At 52.9% G+C, this 15,812-nt stretch overlaps 1 protein-coding gene across 1 annotated transcript in view; it reads right to left on the bottom strand.

Moving 5' to 3' along the window:
- The window catches only part of LOC147092805 (serine/threonine-protein phosphatase 2A 56 kDa regulatory subunit beta isoform-like), a 59,424-nt gene extending 44,840 nt beyond the window's left edge, over positions 1-14,584 (bottom strand). Inside the window, exon 1 of the mRNA XM_085975689.1 lies at positions 12,857-14,584. Within this exon, the coding sequence (XP_085831815.1) occupies positions 12,857-13,028 (172 nt within the window). The 5' untranslated portion in view covers positions 13,029-14,584. The remainder of the gene's footprint in view (positions 1-12,856) is intronic.
- Between the last annotated feature and the right edge of the window lie 1,228 nt (positions 14,585-15,812).

Raw genomic sequence — 15,812 nt, 5'->3', positions numbered from 1 at the left:
AACATTCGCGCCACAGAAGTGCCAGGCAATGACTATCTCCAACAAGCGAGAGTATAACCACCTCCCCTTGACATTCAACGGCATTACCATCGCCAAATCCCCCACCATCAACATCCTGGGGGTCACCATTAACCAGAAACTTAACTGGACCAGCCACATGAATACTGTGGCAACAAGAGCAGGCCAGAGGCTAGGTATTCTGCGGCGAGTGTCTCACCTCCTGACTCCCCAAAGCCTTTCCACCATCTACAAAGCACAAGTCAGGAGTGTGATGGAATACTCTCCACTTGCCTGGATGAGTGCAGCTCCAACAACACTCAAGAAGCTCGACACCATCCAGGACAAAGCAACCCGCTTGATTGGCACCCCATCCACCACCTTAAACATTCACTCCCTCCACCACCGGCGCACCGTGGCTGCAGTGTGTACCAGCTACAAGATGCACTGCAGCAACTCGCCAAGGCTTCTTCGGCAGCACCTCCCAAACCCGCGACCTCTTCCACCTAGGACAAAGGCAGCAGACGCATGGGAACACCACCACCTCCAAGTTCCCCTCCAAGTCACTCACCATCCTGACTTAGAAGTATATTGCCGATCCTTCATTGTCGCTGGGTCAAAATCCTGGAACTCCCTCCCTAACAGCTCTGTGGGAGTACCATCACCACACGGACTGCAGCGGTTCAAGGCGGCGGCTCACCACCACCTTCTCAAGGGCAACTAGGGATGGGCAATAAATGCTGGGCCTTGCCAGCGACGCCCTGATCCCATAAAAGAATAAAAAAAAAAAAAATCTTGTACACCTCTATTAAATCACTCCCTCAGATTTTTGTGCTCAAGTCTCGGGAGTGGGGCTCGAACCCACGACCTTCGGACTCAGAGGCGAGAGTACTCCCCACTGAGCCACACAGATGCGACAGTGTAGAGGCTGTAGGAGTGCCTGGGGTAGGGCTGGCCCCAGCCTACAGGAGATAATAGTGACACAGTCAACACATTCAACCGGAGTGGGGTCTCAGCTGGTTGCCCACAGGATCTGTGGTCACCCGCAGGAGTGTTTTAGAGATAAGAAATTGGAAGTGAGCGCGAGCTGTGCTGCACTAATGGAAAGAAGGAAGATAAATAACTCAGTAAATAATGGGAGCGCAATGTAGGTCAGCTGCACGCAGTCACCTGCTGCCCAGAAACCGCAGCTGACTGCACAACTTAGAGATAGGAAAAAGGGATCTGTGCCGGTTCCCAGCTTGACCAATCCCAAACTATTCCCACTGCCCCACTCTCTCTCAAGAGCCCTGTATCAATCCCAAAGTAATGCCACTACCCCACTCTCGTCCCATAGCCCCGTATCAATCCCAAACAAAGCCCACTGCCCCGCTCTCTCCCCATAGCCCTGTATCAATCCCAAACTAATCCCACTGCCCCGCTCTCTCCCCATAGCCCTGTATCAATCCCAAACTAATCCCACTGCCCCGCTCTCTCCCCATAGCCCTGTATCAATCCCAAACAAAGCCCACTGCCCCGCTCTCTCCCCATAGCCCTGTATCAATCCCAAAGAAATCCCACTGCCCCACCCTCTCCCCATAGTCCTGTATCAATCCCAAACTAATCCCACTGCCCCGCTCTCGCCCCATAGCAATCCCAAACAAAGCCCACTGCCCCGCTCTCTCCCCATAGCCCTGTATCAATCCCAAACTAATCCCACTGCCCCGCTCTCTCCCCATAGCCCTGTATCAATCCCAAACTAATCCCACTGCCCTGCTCTCTCCCCATAGCCCTGTATCAATCCCAAACTAATCCCACTGCCCTGCTCTCTCCCCATAGCCCTGTATCAATCCCAAACTAATCCCACTGCCCTGCTCTCTCCCCATAGATCTGTATCAATCCCAAATTAATCCCACTGCCCCGCTCTCTCCCCATAGCCCTATATCAATCCCAAACTAATCTCACTGCTTCGCTCTCTCCCCATAGCCCTGTATCAATCCCAAAGAAATCCCACTGCCCCACCCTCTCCCCATAGCCCTGTATCAATCCCAAACTAATTCCACTGCCACACTCTCCTCCCCATAGATCTGTATCAATCCCAAACCAATCCCATAGCCCTGCATCAATCCAAACTGATTCTGCTGCCGGGCTCTCCTGCCATAGCCCTGTATCAAATCCAAACTAATCCCACTGCCCCGCTCTCTCCCCTTAGCCCTGTCTCAATCTCAAACTAATCCCACTGCCCCGCTCTCTCCCCAAAGGCCTGTATCAATCCCAAACTAATCCCACTGCCCCGCTCTCTCCCCATAGCCCTGTATCAATCCCAAACAAAGCCCACTGCCCCGCTCTCTCCCCATAGCCCTGTATCAATCCCAAAGAAATCCCACTGCCCCACCCTCTCCCCATAGTCCTGTATCAATCCCAAACTAATCCCACTGCCCCGCTCTCGCCCCATAGCAATCCCAAACAAAGCCCACTGCCCCGCTCTCTCCCCATAGCCCTGTATCAATCCCAAACTAATCCCACTGCCCTGCTCTCTCCCCATAGCCCTGTATCAATCCCAAACTAATCCCACTGCCCTGCTCTCTCCCCATAGATCTGTATCAATCCCAAATTAATCCCACTGCCCCGCTCTCTCCCCATAGCCCTATATCAATCCCAAACTAATCTCACTGCTTCGCTCTCTCCCCATAGCCCTGTATCAATCCCAAAGAAATCCCACTGCCCCACCCTCTCCCCATAGCCCTGTATCAATCCCAAACTAATTCCACTGCCCCGCTCTCTCCCCTTAGCCCTGTCTCAATCTCAAACTAATCCCACTGCCCCGCTCTCTCCCCAAAGGCCTGTATCAATCCCAAACTAATCCCACTGCCCCGCTCTCTCCCCAAAGGCCTGTATCAATCCCAAACTAATCCCACTGCCCCGCTCTCTCCCCTTAGCCCTGTCTCAATCTCAAACTAAGCCCACTGCCCCGCTCTCTCCCCATAGTCCTGTATCAAATCCAAACTAATCCCACTGCCCCGCTCTCTCCCCATAGCCCTGTCTCAATCTCAAACTAATCCCACTGCCCTGCTCTCTCCCCATAGCCCTGTCTCAATCTCAAACTAAGCCCACTGCCCCGCTCTCTCCCCATAGCCCTGTATCAAATCCAAACTAATCCCACTGCCCCGCTCTCTCCCCAAAGGCCTGTATCAATCCCAAACTAATCCCACTGCCACACTCTCCTCCCCATAGATCTGTATCAATCCCAAACTAATCCCACTGCCCCGCTCTCTCTCCCACCATAGCCCTGTATCAATCCCAAACTAATCCCACTATCTGCTCTCTCCCCATAGTCCTGTATCAATCCCAAACTAATCCCACTATCTGCTCTCTCCCCATAGTCCTGTATCAATCCCAAACTAATCCCACTGCCCCGTTCTCTCCCCATAGCCCTGTATCAATCCCAAACTAATCCCACTGCCCCGCTCTCTCCCCATAGCCCTGTATCAATCCCAAACTAATCTCAGTGCCCCGCTCTCTCCTCATAGCCCTGTATCAACCCCAAACTAATCCCACTGCCCCGTTCTCTCCCCATAGCCCTGTATCAATCCCAAACTAATCTCAGTGCCCCGCTCTCTCCTCATAGCCCTGTATCAACCCCAAACTAACCCCACTGCCCCGCTCTCTCCGAAGTCCTGTATTTTCCTCTGGTAATGGTCTCTGCCTCACCCAGTGTCTGTCACAAATCATTCCGTGCTCCAACAGCCCTCTGTGTAAAGCAAGTTCCTCTAACCTCTCTCCTCACTCTCAGTGAGAATTCTAAACTGATGATCCCTCGTCACTGACTCCCCAAACTGAGGCAATAATCTTTCCCTGTTCATCCCATCAAAACCATTCATCATTTAAAAAATCTCTATTAAATCTCCTCTGAACCATCTCTGCTCTAGTGGGAACAGTCCCAGTATCTCAAGTCTCTCCTCATAACTGCAGACTCCCATCCCTGGTACTATCCTGATGAATCTACACTGTACGCTCTCTATGTCTTTAACACCCCTTTTATAATGGCGGTCAAAACTTCACCCAGTGTGCTAACTGATCAACTAATGTTTAGTACAACAATTTGTATTTATATTGCGCCTTTAATGTAGTAAAACGTCCCAAACGCTTCAGAGGAATGTTATCAAACAAAATTGACACCGAGCCACATAAGGAGATATTAGGACAGGTGACCAAAAGCTTGGTCAAAGAGGTCGGTTTTAAGGAGGATCTTAAAGAAGGAGGCGGAGAGGTTTAGGGAGGGAATTCCAGAGCTCAGGGCCCAGGCGGCTGAAGGCACAGCCGCCAATGGTGGAGCGATGGAAATCGGGGGATGCTCAAGAGGCCAGAATTAGAGGAGCGCAGAGATCTCAGGTTGGGGGGTGGGGGAGGTTTGTAGGGCTGGAGGAGATTACAAAGATAGGGAGGACACGGAGGGATTATAGGGGATAGGTCAGAGCGGTGCAGTGTGGTGTCACACGAACACAAGGCCATCAGCCGGTGGAGACCGTGCAGCAGAAACAACACCAGCATCTTCACCATGCACTGAACACGCTGCGTCTCAGAAAGACCCCAGTCCGAGAGCAGTACTGGACTGCGAGCTATACGGTCACTTATCGAAACGTATAAAATTCTGTCAGGCCTGGACAGACTAGATGCAGGAAGGATGTTTCTGATGGCCGGGGAGTCCAGAACCAGGGGTCATAGTCTAAGGATAAGGGGCAAGCCATTTAGGACTGAAATGAGGAGGAAATTCTTCACCCAGAGAGTGGTGAACCTGTGGAATTCTCTGCCACAGAGGGCGGTGGAGGCCAGTTCATTAAGTATATTCAAGAAAGAGTTGGATATATTTCTTAAGGCTAAAGGGATCAAGGGATATGGGGAGAAGGCAGGGACAGGGTACTAAATTTGGATGATCAGCCATGATCTCATTGAATGGCGGAGCAGGCTCGAAGGGCCGAATGGCCTACTCCTGCTCCTATCTTCTATGTATCTATGCACAGCATCAAGATGCCAGTGTCTGGGATCGATTTCTCCTGGGCTCGAACCGTAGATCAGTTTCATAGAATGATACAGCACAGGAGGAGGCCATTTGGCCCATCGTGCCTATGCCGGCTCTTTGAAAGAGCTCTCCAATTAGTCCCACTCCCCCCCTGCTCTTTCCCCACAGCCCTGCACATTTCTCCTTTTCAAGTATTTATCCAATTCCCCTTTTGAAAGTTACTATTGAATCTGCTCCCACCGCCCTTTCAAGTAGCGCGTTCCAGATCACAACACGCTGCGTAAAAACATTCTCCTCGTCTCTCCTCTTATTTTTGCCAATTATCTTAAATCTGTGCCCTCTGGTTACCAACCCTCCTGCCAGTGGAAACAGTCTCTCCTTATTTACTCCAAAACCCTTCACAATTTTGAACACCTCTATTAAATCTCCCCATAACCTTCTCTGCTCTAAGGAGAACGATCCCAGCTTCTCTAATCTCTCCACGTAACTGAAGTCCCTCATCCCTGGAATTATTCTGGTAAATCTCCTCTGCACCCTCTCCAAGGCCTTGACATCCTTCCTAAAGTGTGGTGCCCAGAATTGGACACAATACTTAAGCTGGGGCCCAAGCAGTGATTGATGAAGGTTGAGCATAACTTCCTTGCCTCTATTCATATAAAAATCAAACCTACGGGGGATCCTGGGATTTAACAGTTTGTTCCCGTCAGGATCTACACCACTCAACATTCCAGGAGACGGTTAATGCCAGTCACACCAGGCACTTCCAATACAGCCCACGCAACCAAACTTATTACAAGAGGATTTGAGTACAAGAGTAAAGACGTCTTGCTGCAGTTGTACAGGGTCTTGGTGAGACCACACCTTGAGTATTGTGTGCAGTTTTGGTCGCCTTATCTGAGGAAGGACGTTCTTGCCATGGAGGGAGTGCAGCGAAGATTCACCAGACCGATACCTGGGATGGCAGGAATGACGTATGAAGAGAGATTGAGTCCAGAACCAAGGGTCACAGTCTAAGGATAAGGGGTAAGCCATTTAGGACTGAGATGAGGAGGAATTTCTTCACCCAGAGAGTGGTGAACCTGTGGAATTCTCTACCACACAAGGCAGTTGAGTCCAATGCATTAAATATATTCAAGAAGGAGTTAGATATATTTCTTAAGGCTAAAGGGATCAAGGGATATGGGGAGAAAGCAGGGACAGGGTACTGAGTTTGGATGATCAGCCATGATCTCATTAAATGGCGGAGCAGGCTCCAGGGGCCGAATGGCCTACTACTGCTTCTATCTTCTCTGTTTCTAAGGAAGGATATACTTGCCATAGAGGGAGTGCAACGAAGGTTCACCAGACTGATTCCTGGGATGGGGGGATTGTCCTATGAGGAGAGATTGAGTAGACTAGGCCTATATTCTCTAGCGTTTAGAAGAATGAGAGGTGATCTCGTTGAAACATACAAAATTCTTACAGGGTAGATGCAGGGAGGATGTTTCCCCCTGGCTGGGGAGTCTAGAACCAGGGGTCACAGTCTCAGGATAAGGGGTCGGCCATTTAGGACTGAGATGAGGAGGAATTTCTTCACTCAGAGGGTGGTGAATCTTTGGAATTCTCTACCCCAGAGGGCTGTGGAGGCTCAGTCGTTGAGTATATTCAAGACTGAGATCGATAGATTTTGGGTACTAAGGGAGTCAAGGGATATGGGAATAGTGCAGGAAAGTGGAGATGAGGTAGAAGATCAACCATGATCTTACTGAATGGCGGAGCAAGCTCGAGGGGCCGAATGGCTGACTCCTGCTCCTAGTTCTTATGTTCAAACTGGTTTATTCCCAGAACCACTCACAAACAAACAGCAACAGCAATCTCTTCAACCAACACAGTGGCTGTGAACCAAATCATGGAGGAGTTTGACAAACAGGTCACACGGTCAAATTCCTGCCAATGTTTGAAAGATCTGCGAGCAATGATTAAACAACAAGCTTCTTGGAAAGGGAGTAACCGCCCGATTCTTACAGGCTAGTCATACCTAGCCTGAGTGTCACACACTTAGACTGTGCACAGTTTCCAAATTACAAAAAGGATAGAGGAACTGAAGAAGGTGCAAAAATAGATTCACAAGGATGATACCAGGACTGAGAGTTTATACCGATCAGGAAAGATTGAACAGGCTGGGGCTCTTTTCTCTAGTAAAGAGAAGGCTGAGGGGTGACCTGATAGAAGTCTTTAAAATTATGAAAGGGTTCGACAGGGTAGATGTAGGGAAGATTTTTCCACTTGTGGGATGGACCAGAACTAGGGGTCATGAATGTAAGATAGTCACTAATAAATCCAACAGGGAATTCAGGAGAAACTTCTTTACCCAGAGAGTGGTGAGAATGTGGAACTCGCTACCACAGGGAGTGGTTGAGGCGAATAGTATAGATGCATTTAGGAGGAAGCTGGATAAACACATGAGGGAGAAAGGATTAGAAGGATATGTTGATGGGGTAAGATGAAGAGGGGTGGGAGGAGGCTGGTGTGGAGCAGAAACACCGGCACGGAGCGGTTGGGCCGAATGGCCTGTTTCTGTGCCGTAGACTCGATGCAAGTCACCCTGCGAGACTGAGGAACTTGACCCGGACAACCAGCCAGCTCCACAAGACGCACACACAAGGGGCACGCCAATGGCCAGCTGTGGTGTCAGGCCAGTGTTGCCCATGCTCGAACTCTTCGGATTGGGCGACGACATTGTGGAATCGCCTGGCGTTCCAAGGCCTGGCCATGTTCAGTGATTACAAACACTGTGTATCCGGATCAACTGGCATTGGAGCGACTACCTTCCGACGTACCATACGCAGAATCAGAAGGATAGAGGCTAATCTTCCAGCACGCAGTTGCAGGAGTCACTTGAGGGTGATTTCTATTTAAAAGCAGTTTTTAATCTAAGAAACACAGAGAGGAAATCCTTAAACTTTGGCCAAAAATACTCCACTTTTTTTTTTTTTTTTAAAAACAGCAGCGTCACAACAACATCTTGTATTCATACAGCGCATTTAACGTAGCAGAACGTCCCAAGGCGCTTCACAGGAGCGTTATCAAACAAAACTGGACACCGAGCCACATAAGGAGATATTATGGTGACCAAAAGCTGGGTCAAAGAGGTCGGTTTTAAGGAGCATTTTAAAAGGAGGAGAGAGGCGGAGAGGTTTAGGGAGGGAACCACTAAATATAAGAAGAGTATATATAAAATATATGAATGTATATTTATACACTCAGGGATATATCTGTTTATACACTGTATGGATAGATCTGTATTTTTATGTACAAGCATGAATGTTTTTCGATGCTTTGGCAACATAAGATGTAACTTGTCATGCCAATAAAGCGATTTGAATTGAATTGAATTGAATTCCAGAGCTTAGGGCCCAGGCAGCTGAAGGCACGGCCGCCAATGGTGTGATGAAAGGAAATGGAGTGGATTTGCAAGAGGCCAGAATTGGAGCAACAGAGATAGGGGCGGAGGGGTTCGAAGACACGAGAAGCCATTTAAATTGGAGGCGCTCACAACCGACGTGCTCTGTGCGCTGCGCTGCCTCCTTGCGCGGCCTGCCTCCTCCAGTGCGCGGGCCCGTTCAAATCTCAGCGAATGCCCGGTAGCACCAACGTGAAAGCCGTTGAGGGGCCTGCAGATGACTTCGCGGCTACCCGGCTTAACGGGAACATTGCTCACAACATGCAATTGCCAACTGATGCCCATATTATTGGGTTAAAGACACACAGGGTACAGGCAAAGCCCCACAGGGATGGACACCCGCCCACCAGTGCTGCATCTACCAGATCAAGGCAGGACTGGCATTGCTCTTTCAGCACGTCATAAGCTATCTATTCCCACCTCGGGTCCCTACGTTCCTGTTAATATGGACCGCGCCCCCCCCCCCCCACCCCCCCTTACGATGCTCTTCTAGTGACGGTTTGACTCCGACGCCCCCGCCTCGCTTCTGAATTCATTGACCCAAAACTTGGGAGTCATCTCAGTCGCTCGCTGCATCCTTTGATTAGCACAGATTAATCAGAGTGTGCAGCGAAGATTCACCAGGCCGATACCTGGGATGGCAGGAATGACCTATGAGGAGAGATTGGGTCGATTGGGCTTATACTCGCCGGAGTTTAGAAGAATGAGAGGGGGTCTCATTGAAGCTTATAAAATTCTAACAGGACTAGACGGACTAGATGCAGGAAGGATGTTCCCGATGGCGGGGGAGTCCAGAACCAGGAGACACAGTCTAAGGATAAGGGGTAAGCCATTTAGGACTGAGATGAGGAGGGATTTCTTCACCCAGAGAGTGGTGAACCTGTGGAATTCTCTACCACACAAGGCAGTTGAGGCCAATTCATTAAATATATTCAAGAAGGAGTTAGATATATTTCTTAAGGCTAAAGGGATCAAGGGATATGGGGAGAAGGCAGGGACAGGGTACTGAATTTGGATGATCAGCCATGACCTCATTAAATGGCGGAGCAGGCTCGAGGGGCTGAATGGCCTACTCCTGCTCCTATCTTCTATGTTTCTATGGTAAGAACAGGCAAGAACATCCTTGCCCTCCCCACGACCATCAAGGCTCCGGATAGTGTGCAGCAGGGCCCAGTCACACCGCCCCATGCTGCTCTCTCTGGGCCCTTGGCCTCAGGATGTGGGACGGGAAGGTTTTGGTAGGGAGGGAGAGGGGCAGACACAAGCTCACGGTAACAACCGTCAGAACAGGTCAGGTGTGGAAGAGAAAAAGAACATGTACAGTTAATAAGAAAGAGGTGAAGAATCATAAGAAGCAGAGAGGGACAGAAAGAGAGGCCATCTCCATGGCCTCAACCTCTCCCTATCTCTGTAACCTCCTCCAGCCCCACAACCTCACAGATCGCTGCGCTCCTCCAATTAGAGTCATAGAGTTTTACAGCACAGAAAGAGGCCCTTCGGCCCATCGTGTCTGCGCCATCAATCCCTGTCCAGTCTAATCCCATTTTCCAGCATTTGGTCCATAGCTTTGTATGCAATGGCATTTCAAGTGCTCATCCAAATGCTTCTTGAATGTTGTGAGGGTTCCTGCCTCTACCACCCTTTCAGGCAGTGAGTTCCAGATTCCAACCACCCTCTGGGTGAAAAAGTTCCTCTTCAAATCCCCTCTAAATCTCCTGCCCCTTACCCTGAATCTATGCCCCCTTGTTATTGACCCCCCTACTAAGGGGAAAAGTTCCTCTTTATCTACCCTATCTATGCCCCTCATCATTTTGCACACCTCAATCAGGTCCCCCCTCAGCCTGCTTTGCTCCAAGGAAAACAACCCCAGCCTGTTTAGCCTTTCTTCATAGCTGAGGCGCTCCATCCCAGGTAACATCCTGGTGAATCTTCTCTGCACCCTCTCCAAAGCAATCACCTCCTTCCTATAGTGAGGCGACCAGAACTGCACACAGTACTCCAGCTGTGGCCTCACCAGCGTTTTGTACAGCTCCATCATAACCTCCCTGCTCTTATATTCTATGCCTCGGCTAATGAAGGCAAGTATCCCATATGCCTTTTTAACCACCTTATCTACCTGTTCCGCTGCCTTCAGGGATCTATGTACATGTACACCAAGGTCCCTCTGACCCTCTGTACTTCCTAGGGTCCTACCACTCATTGTGTATTCCCTTGCCTTATTTGTCCGTCCAAAATGCATCACCTCGCACTTTTCAGGGTTAAATTCCATTTGCCACTTTTCCGCCCATCTGACCAACCCGACCAATTCTGGCCTCTTGCGCATCCGATTTTAATCGCTGCATCATTGGCGGCCGTGCCTTCAGCTGCCTGGGCCCGAAGCTCTGGAATTCCCTCCCTAAACCTCTCCGCCTCGCTACCTCTCTTTCCTCCTTTAAGACGCTCCTTAAAACCCACCTCTGTGACCAAGCCTGCCCTAATATTTCCTTATGTGGCGCGGTGTCAAATTGTAGTCCGATTACACTCCTGTGAAGCACCTTCGGACATTAATGGCGCTGAATAAATGCACATTGTTGTTGTTGTTATTGATGGAGAGAGCGTGAGCGTCTGTGGTGGGAAAAAGTGTCATAGCTTTGCTGGATGGGTGGATGAGATGAGAAAAAAGACGTACATTTCTACAGCCCCTTTCACGACCACTGAACGTCTCAAAGCGCTTTACAGCCAATGAAGTACTTCTGAAATGTAATGTAGGAAACGCGGCAGTCAATTTGCGCACAGCAAGATCCCACAAACAGGGCAGCCCGGTGGCATAGTGGTTAGCACTGTTGCCTCACAGCGCCAGGGACCCGGGTTCGAATCCGGCCTCGGGTGACTGTCTGTGTGGAGTTTGCACATTCTCCCTGTGTTTGCGTGGGTTTCCTCCGGGTGCTCCGGTTTCCTCCCACAGTCCAAAAGATGTGCGGGTTAGGTTGATTGGCTATGATAAATTGACCCTTAGTGTTAAGGGGATTAAATACGTGGAGTTACGGGGATCGGGTGGGATGTGTGTCGGTGCAGGCTCGATGGGCCGAAATGGCCTCTATCTGCACTGTGGGGTTTCTGTGTGATTCTGTGAAACAGCAATGTGATGATGACCAGGTCATCTGTTTTTAGCGATGTTGATTGAGGGATAAATATCGGCTCCAGGACACCGGGGATAACTCCCCTACTCTTCTTCGAATTAGTGTCATGGGATCTTTAACATCCACCTGAGAGAGCAGACAGGGCCGCGGTTTAATGTCTCATCCGAAAGACGGTACCTCCGACAGTGCAGCGCTCCCTCAGTACTGCCCCTCCGACAGTGCGGCGCTCCCTCAGTACCGCCCCTCCGACAGTGCGGCGCTCCCTCAGTACCGCCCCTCCGACAGTGCGGCGCTCCCTCAGTACCGCCCCTCCGACAGTGCGGCGCTCCCTCAGTACCGCCCCTCCGACAGTGCGGCGCTCCCTCAGTACCGCCCCTCCGACAGTGCGGCGCTCCTCAGTACCGCCCCTCCGACAGTGCGGCGCTCCCTCAGTACCGCCCCTCCGACAGTGCGGCGCTCCCTCAGCACCGCCCCTCCGACAGTGCGGCGCTCCCTCAGCACCGCCCCTCCGACAGTGCGGCGCTCCCTCAGCACCGCCCCTCCGACACTCCCTCAGCACTGCCCCTCCCACAGTGCGGCGCTCCCTCAGCACTGCCCCTCCCACAGTGCGGCGCTCCCTCAGCACTGCCCCTCCCACAGTGCGGCGCTCCCTCAGCACTGCCCCTCCCACAGTGCGGCGCTCCCTCAGCACTGCCCCTCCCACAGTGCGGCGCTCCCTCAGCACTGCCCCTCCCACAGTGCGGCGCTCCCTCAGCACTGCCCCTCCCACAGTGCGGCGCTCCCTCAGCACTGCCCCTCCCACAGTGCGGCGCTCCCTCAGCACTGCCCCTCCCACAGTGCGGCGCTCCCTCAGCACTGCCCCTCCCACAGTGCGGCGCTCCCTCAGTACTGCCCCTCCCACAGTGCGGCGCTCCCTCAGCACTGCCCCCCCCGACAGTGCGGCGCTCCCTCAGTACTGCCCCTCCCACAGTGCGGCGCTCCCTCAGCACTGCCCCTCCCACAGTGCGGCGCTCCCTCAGCACTGCCCCTCCCACAGTGCGGCGCTCCCTCAGCACTGCCCCTCCCACAGTGCGGCGCTCCCTCAGCACTGCCCCTCCCACAGTGCGGCGCTCCCTCAGCACTGCACTGGGAGTGTCAGCCTAGCTTTATGTGCTCAAGTCCCTGGAGTGGGACTTGAACCCACAACCCTCTGACTCGGAGGCGAGTGTGCTACCCACTGAGCCACAGCTGACACTGTGGCATTCCAGGGAGGGAGAGACAAGAGAGACAGAGGGCGTGAGGCTGCTTGAACACACTTACCTTTCAGGAGGGGTAATGGCGTGAGCTCCACCTGGCTGCTCTGGTACCTAAACTGGGAAGAGCCGTGCGATCTCCTCTGGCGGGCCCGACGCACAGACTTGCGGCTGAAGCCGTCCACCTTCTCCGCTGCAGTCACCGGCGAGGTCACCTTGGGCTCCATGGTGAAGTGCATACAACGAGGAGGGGTGGGGGGGGGGCAGGGGGCGAGGGAAGCCGGTCAGTCTCTGCCTCTCACCGCTCTGGGGGGGGTGGGGGGCGGGGAGGAGGGAAAAGCCGGGCTTGGGGCTGGCCGCTTACTCCCTGACCGATCCCATTCCCGGCTTCAGGAGAATAAAATGGATTGGGGGCTGGGGGGGGGGTGGGGAAGGGGACGACTTTTGAAATTCCAGAACACCGGCCTCCAGTACGCCCCGCTGCCTCCTCCTCCCGCGGGAAATCACCAGCGATCTCCTGTCCTCATAAAATTACGACTTTCCCAAATTCAGAGAAATCCAAAAATTCCAAGAAATTTCTAAAATTCAGTCCTCATCCCGCAATATTCCTCATTGCCAGGGTTCTTTTTTCCTTGTTGGGATTTATTCACAGTTTGGGAATGTTTCCGTCGAGATTTCCAATCTGCCCTGGCGAGTATTCCCTGTCTGCAGCCAAAACTTTCCCCCTAGACGTTGCTCCCTTTACTTTTCCCAGGATTTGTCCCAGTATTCTTGCTGTTCCCAAGATTCGCTGCAGGATCCCTGCCTGCGACTGGAGCTCCAATACCTCCTGCGAGTCCCACTTTCCTTTCCGGTGTGCGAGTGGGGTCCCAGTCTCCACGGCTCCCGCCACCACTATTCCCTGTGGCTGGGCCTACCAATCCTGGCGCTGGGCTCGGTAACTGGGATTGGTCTGGTCTCGGGAATCGCCGTCACGATTCTCGGCAGCTGGCTGGTGCCAATCCTTGCACTGGGCTCCAGAATTGGGAATAGTCTGCTTTGTGGCTGGGGTTAGCTCGGTGTTCCAGGTCCTGTAGTTAGGATCGGCTTGGTATTCCCAGTCCTGTCGTTGGATTAGCTTGGTATTCCCAATCCTGTAGCTGGGATCAGCTCAATGCTCCCAATCCTGTAGCTGGGAATAGCTCAGTGCTCCCAAGTCCTCTAGCTGGATTAGCTCGGTATTCCCAAATCCAGCAGCTGGGAATAGCTCAGCACTCCCAGGTCCTGTAGCTGGATTAGCTCGGTATTCCCAGGTCCTGTTGCTGGGATCAGCTCAACGTTCCCAGGTCCTGTAGCTGGAATCAGCTCAACGTTCCCAAATCCTGTAGCTGGGAATAGCTCAGTGCTCCCAAGTCCTCTAGCTGGATTAGCTTGGTGTTCCCAGGTCCTGTAGCTGGGAATTTGCGGCTGTTGGCGATGCCAGAAAGGGGACTGGGGGGGGGGGGGGGCGGTTGTCCTGGGTCCAGTGGGGTAGGTTGGCGGGGGGGGATGATCCTGGAGCTGGGGTAAAGCTGGCGATCCTTCCACACCCAGGTGGAGGAGGGCAGCTCCCTCTCTCTCTGTCTGTCTGTCTGTCTCTGTCCGGCTGGTGGTGGCTGTGGTCCAGGCACACTCGGTGTCTGTGCTGAGGCTCCAGGTGTGCAGCCGCTCCAGGTGTGCGGCCACCTGCAGCAGCCCCGGGGTGCTGGAAAGCCGGGCCTCTTCTCGCTCAATGTTGCACTGCAGCCGGCCCCGCGCTGACACAATGTAACCTCTCCCCGCCCACACCACGTGACCCCCGCCGCCGCGCCCTCCCATTGGCCCGCCGCGCCCGCCGCCTGCGTCACCGCATTCGCATTACGTCATCCGCCAACGCGCAGGCGCCGGGCCCCCGCCGAGCCTGCTGGGAGTTGTAGTTTTTCTGCCTCCCACTTCCTTCTCTCAACCTGCCCCACTGGACACAGTGCTGTTCCCCATCAACACCGATTTTCTTGATATATATATATGTGTATTATTAAAGACTCCACAGATCCCTGAAGGTAGCAAGACAGAAAGAAAGAAAGAATTTGCATTTATATAGCGCCTTTCACGACCACCGGGAGTCCCAAAGCGCTTTACAGCCAATGAAGTACTTTTTGAACTGAGTCACTGTTGCAATGTAGGAAACGCGGCAGCCAATTTGTGCACAGCAAGCTCCCACAAACAGCAATGTGATAATGACCAGATCATCTGTTTTTTTGTTATGTTGGTTGAGGGATAAATATTGGGCCCCAAGACACCGGGGAGAACTCCCCTGCTCTTCTTCCAATACTAGCCGTGGGATCTTTTACGTCCACCTGAGAGGGCAGACGGGGGCCTTGGTTTAACGTCTCATCCGAAATACGACACCTCCGGCAGTGCATCGCTCCCTCAGTACTTCCCCTCCGACAGTGCATCGCTCCCTCAGTACTGCCCCTCCGACAGTGCATCGCTCCCTCAGTACTGCCCCTCCGACAGTGCAGCACGCCCTCAGTACTGCCCCTCCAACAGTGCATCGCTCTCTCAGTACTGCCCCTCCGACAGTGCATCGCTCCCTCAGTACTGCCCCTCCGACAGTGCATCGCTCCCTCAGTACTGCCCCTCCGACAGTGCAGCACGCCCTCAGTACTGCCCCTCCGACAGTGCATCGCTCCCTCAGTACTGCCCCTCCGACAGTGCATCGCTCCCTCAGTACTGCCCCTCCGACAGTGCATCGCTCCCTCAGTACTGCCCCTCCGACAGTGCATCGCTCCCTCAGTACTGCCCCTCTGACAGTGCGGCGCTCCCTCAGTACCGCCCCTCCGACAGTGCGGCGCTCCCTCAGTACCGCCCCTCCGACAGTGCAGCATGCCCTCAGTACTGCCCCTCCAACAGTGCATCGCTCTCTCAGTACTGCCCCTCCGACAGTGCATCGCTCCCTCAGTACTGCCCCTCCGACAGTGCATCGCTCCCTCAGTACTGCCCCTCCGACAGTGCATCGCTCCCTC

The sequence above is a fragment of the Somniosus microcephalus genome, unplaced genomic scaffold (assembly GCF_052327205.1).
Source record: "Somniosus microcephalus isolate GS21.2 unplaced genomic scaffold, FLI_Smic_1.0 unresolved_chr2, whole genome shotgun sequence".
NCBI classification, from domain to species: domain Eukaryota; kingdom Metazoa; phylum Chordata; class Chondrichthyes; order Squaliformes; family Somniosidae; genus Somniosus; species Somniosus microcephalus.
The sequence above is the reverse complement of the archived record's forward strand: the minus strand, read 5'-3'. Positions and strand labels throughout refer to the sequence as shown.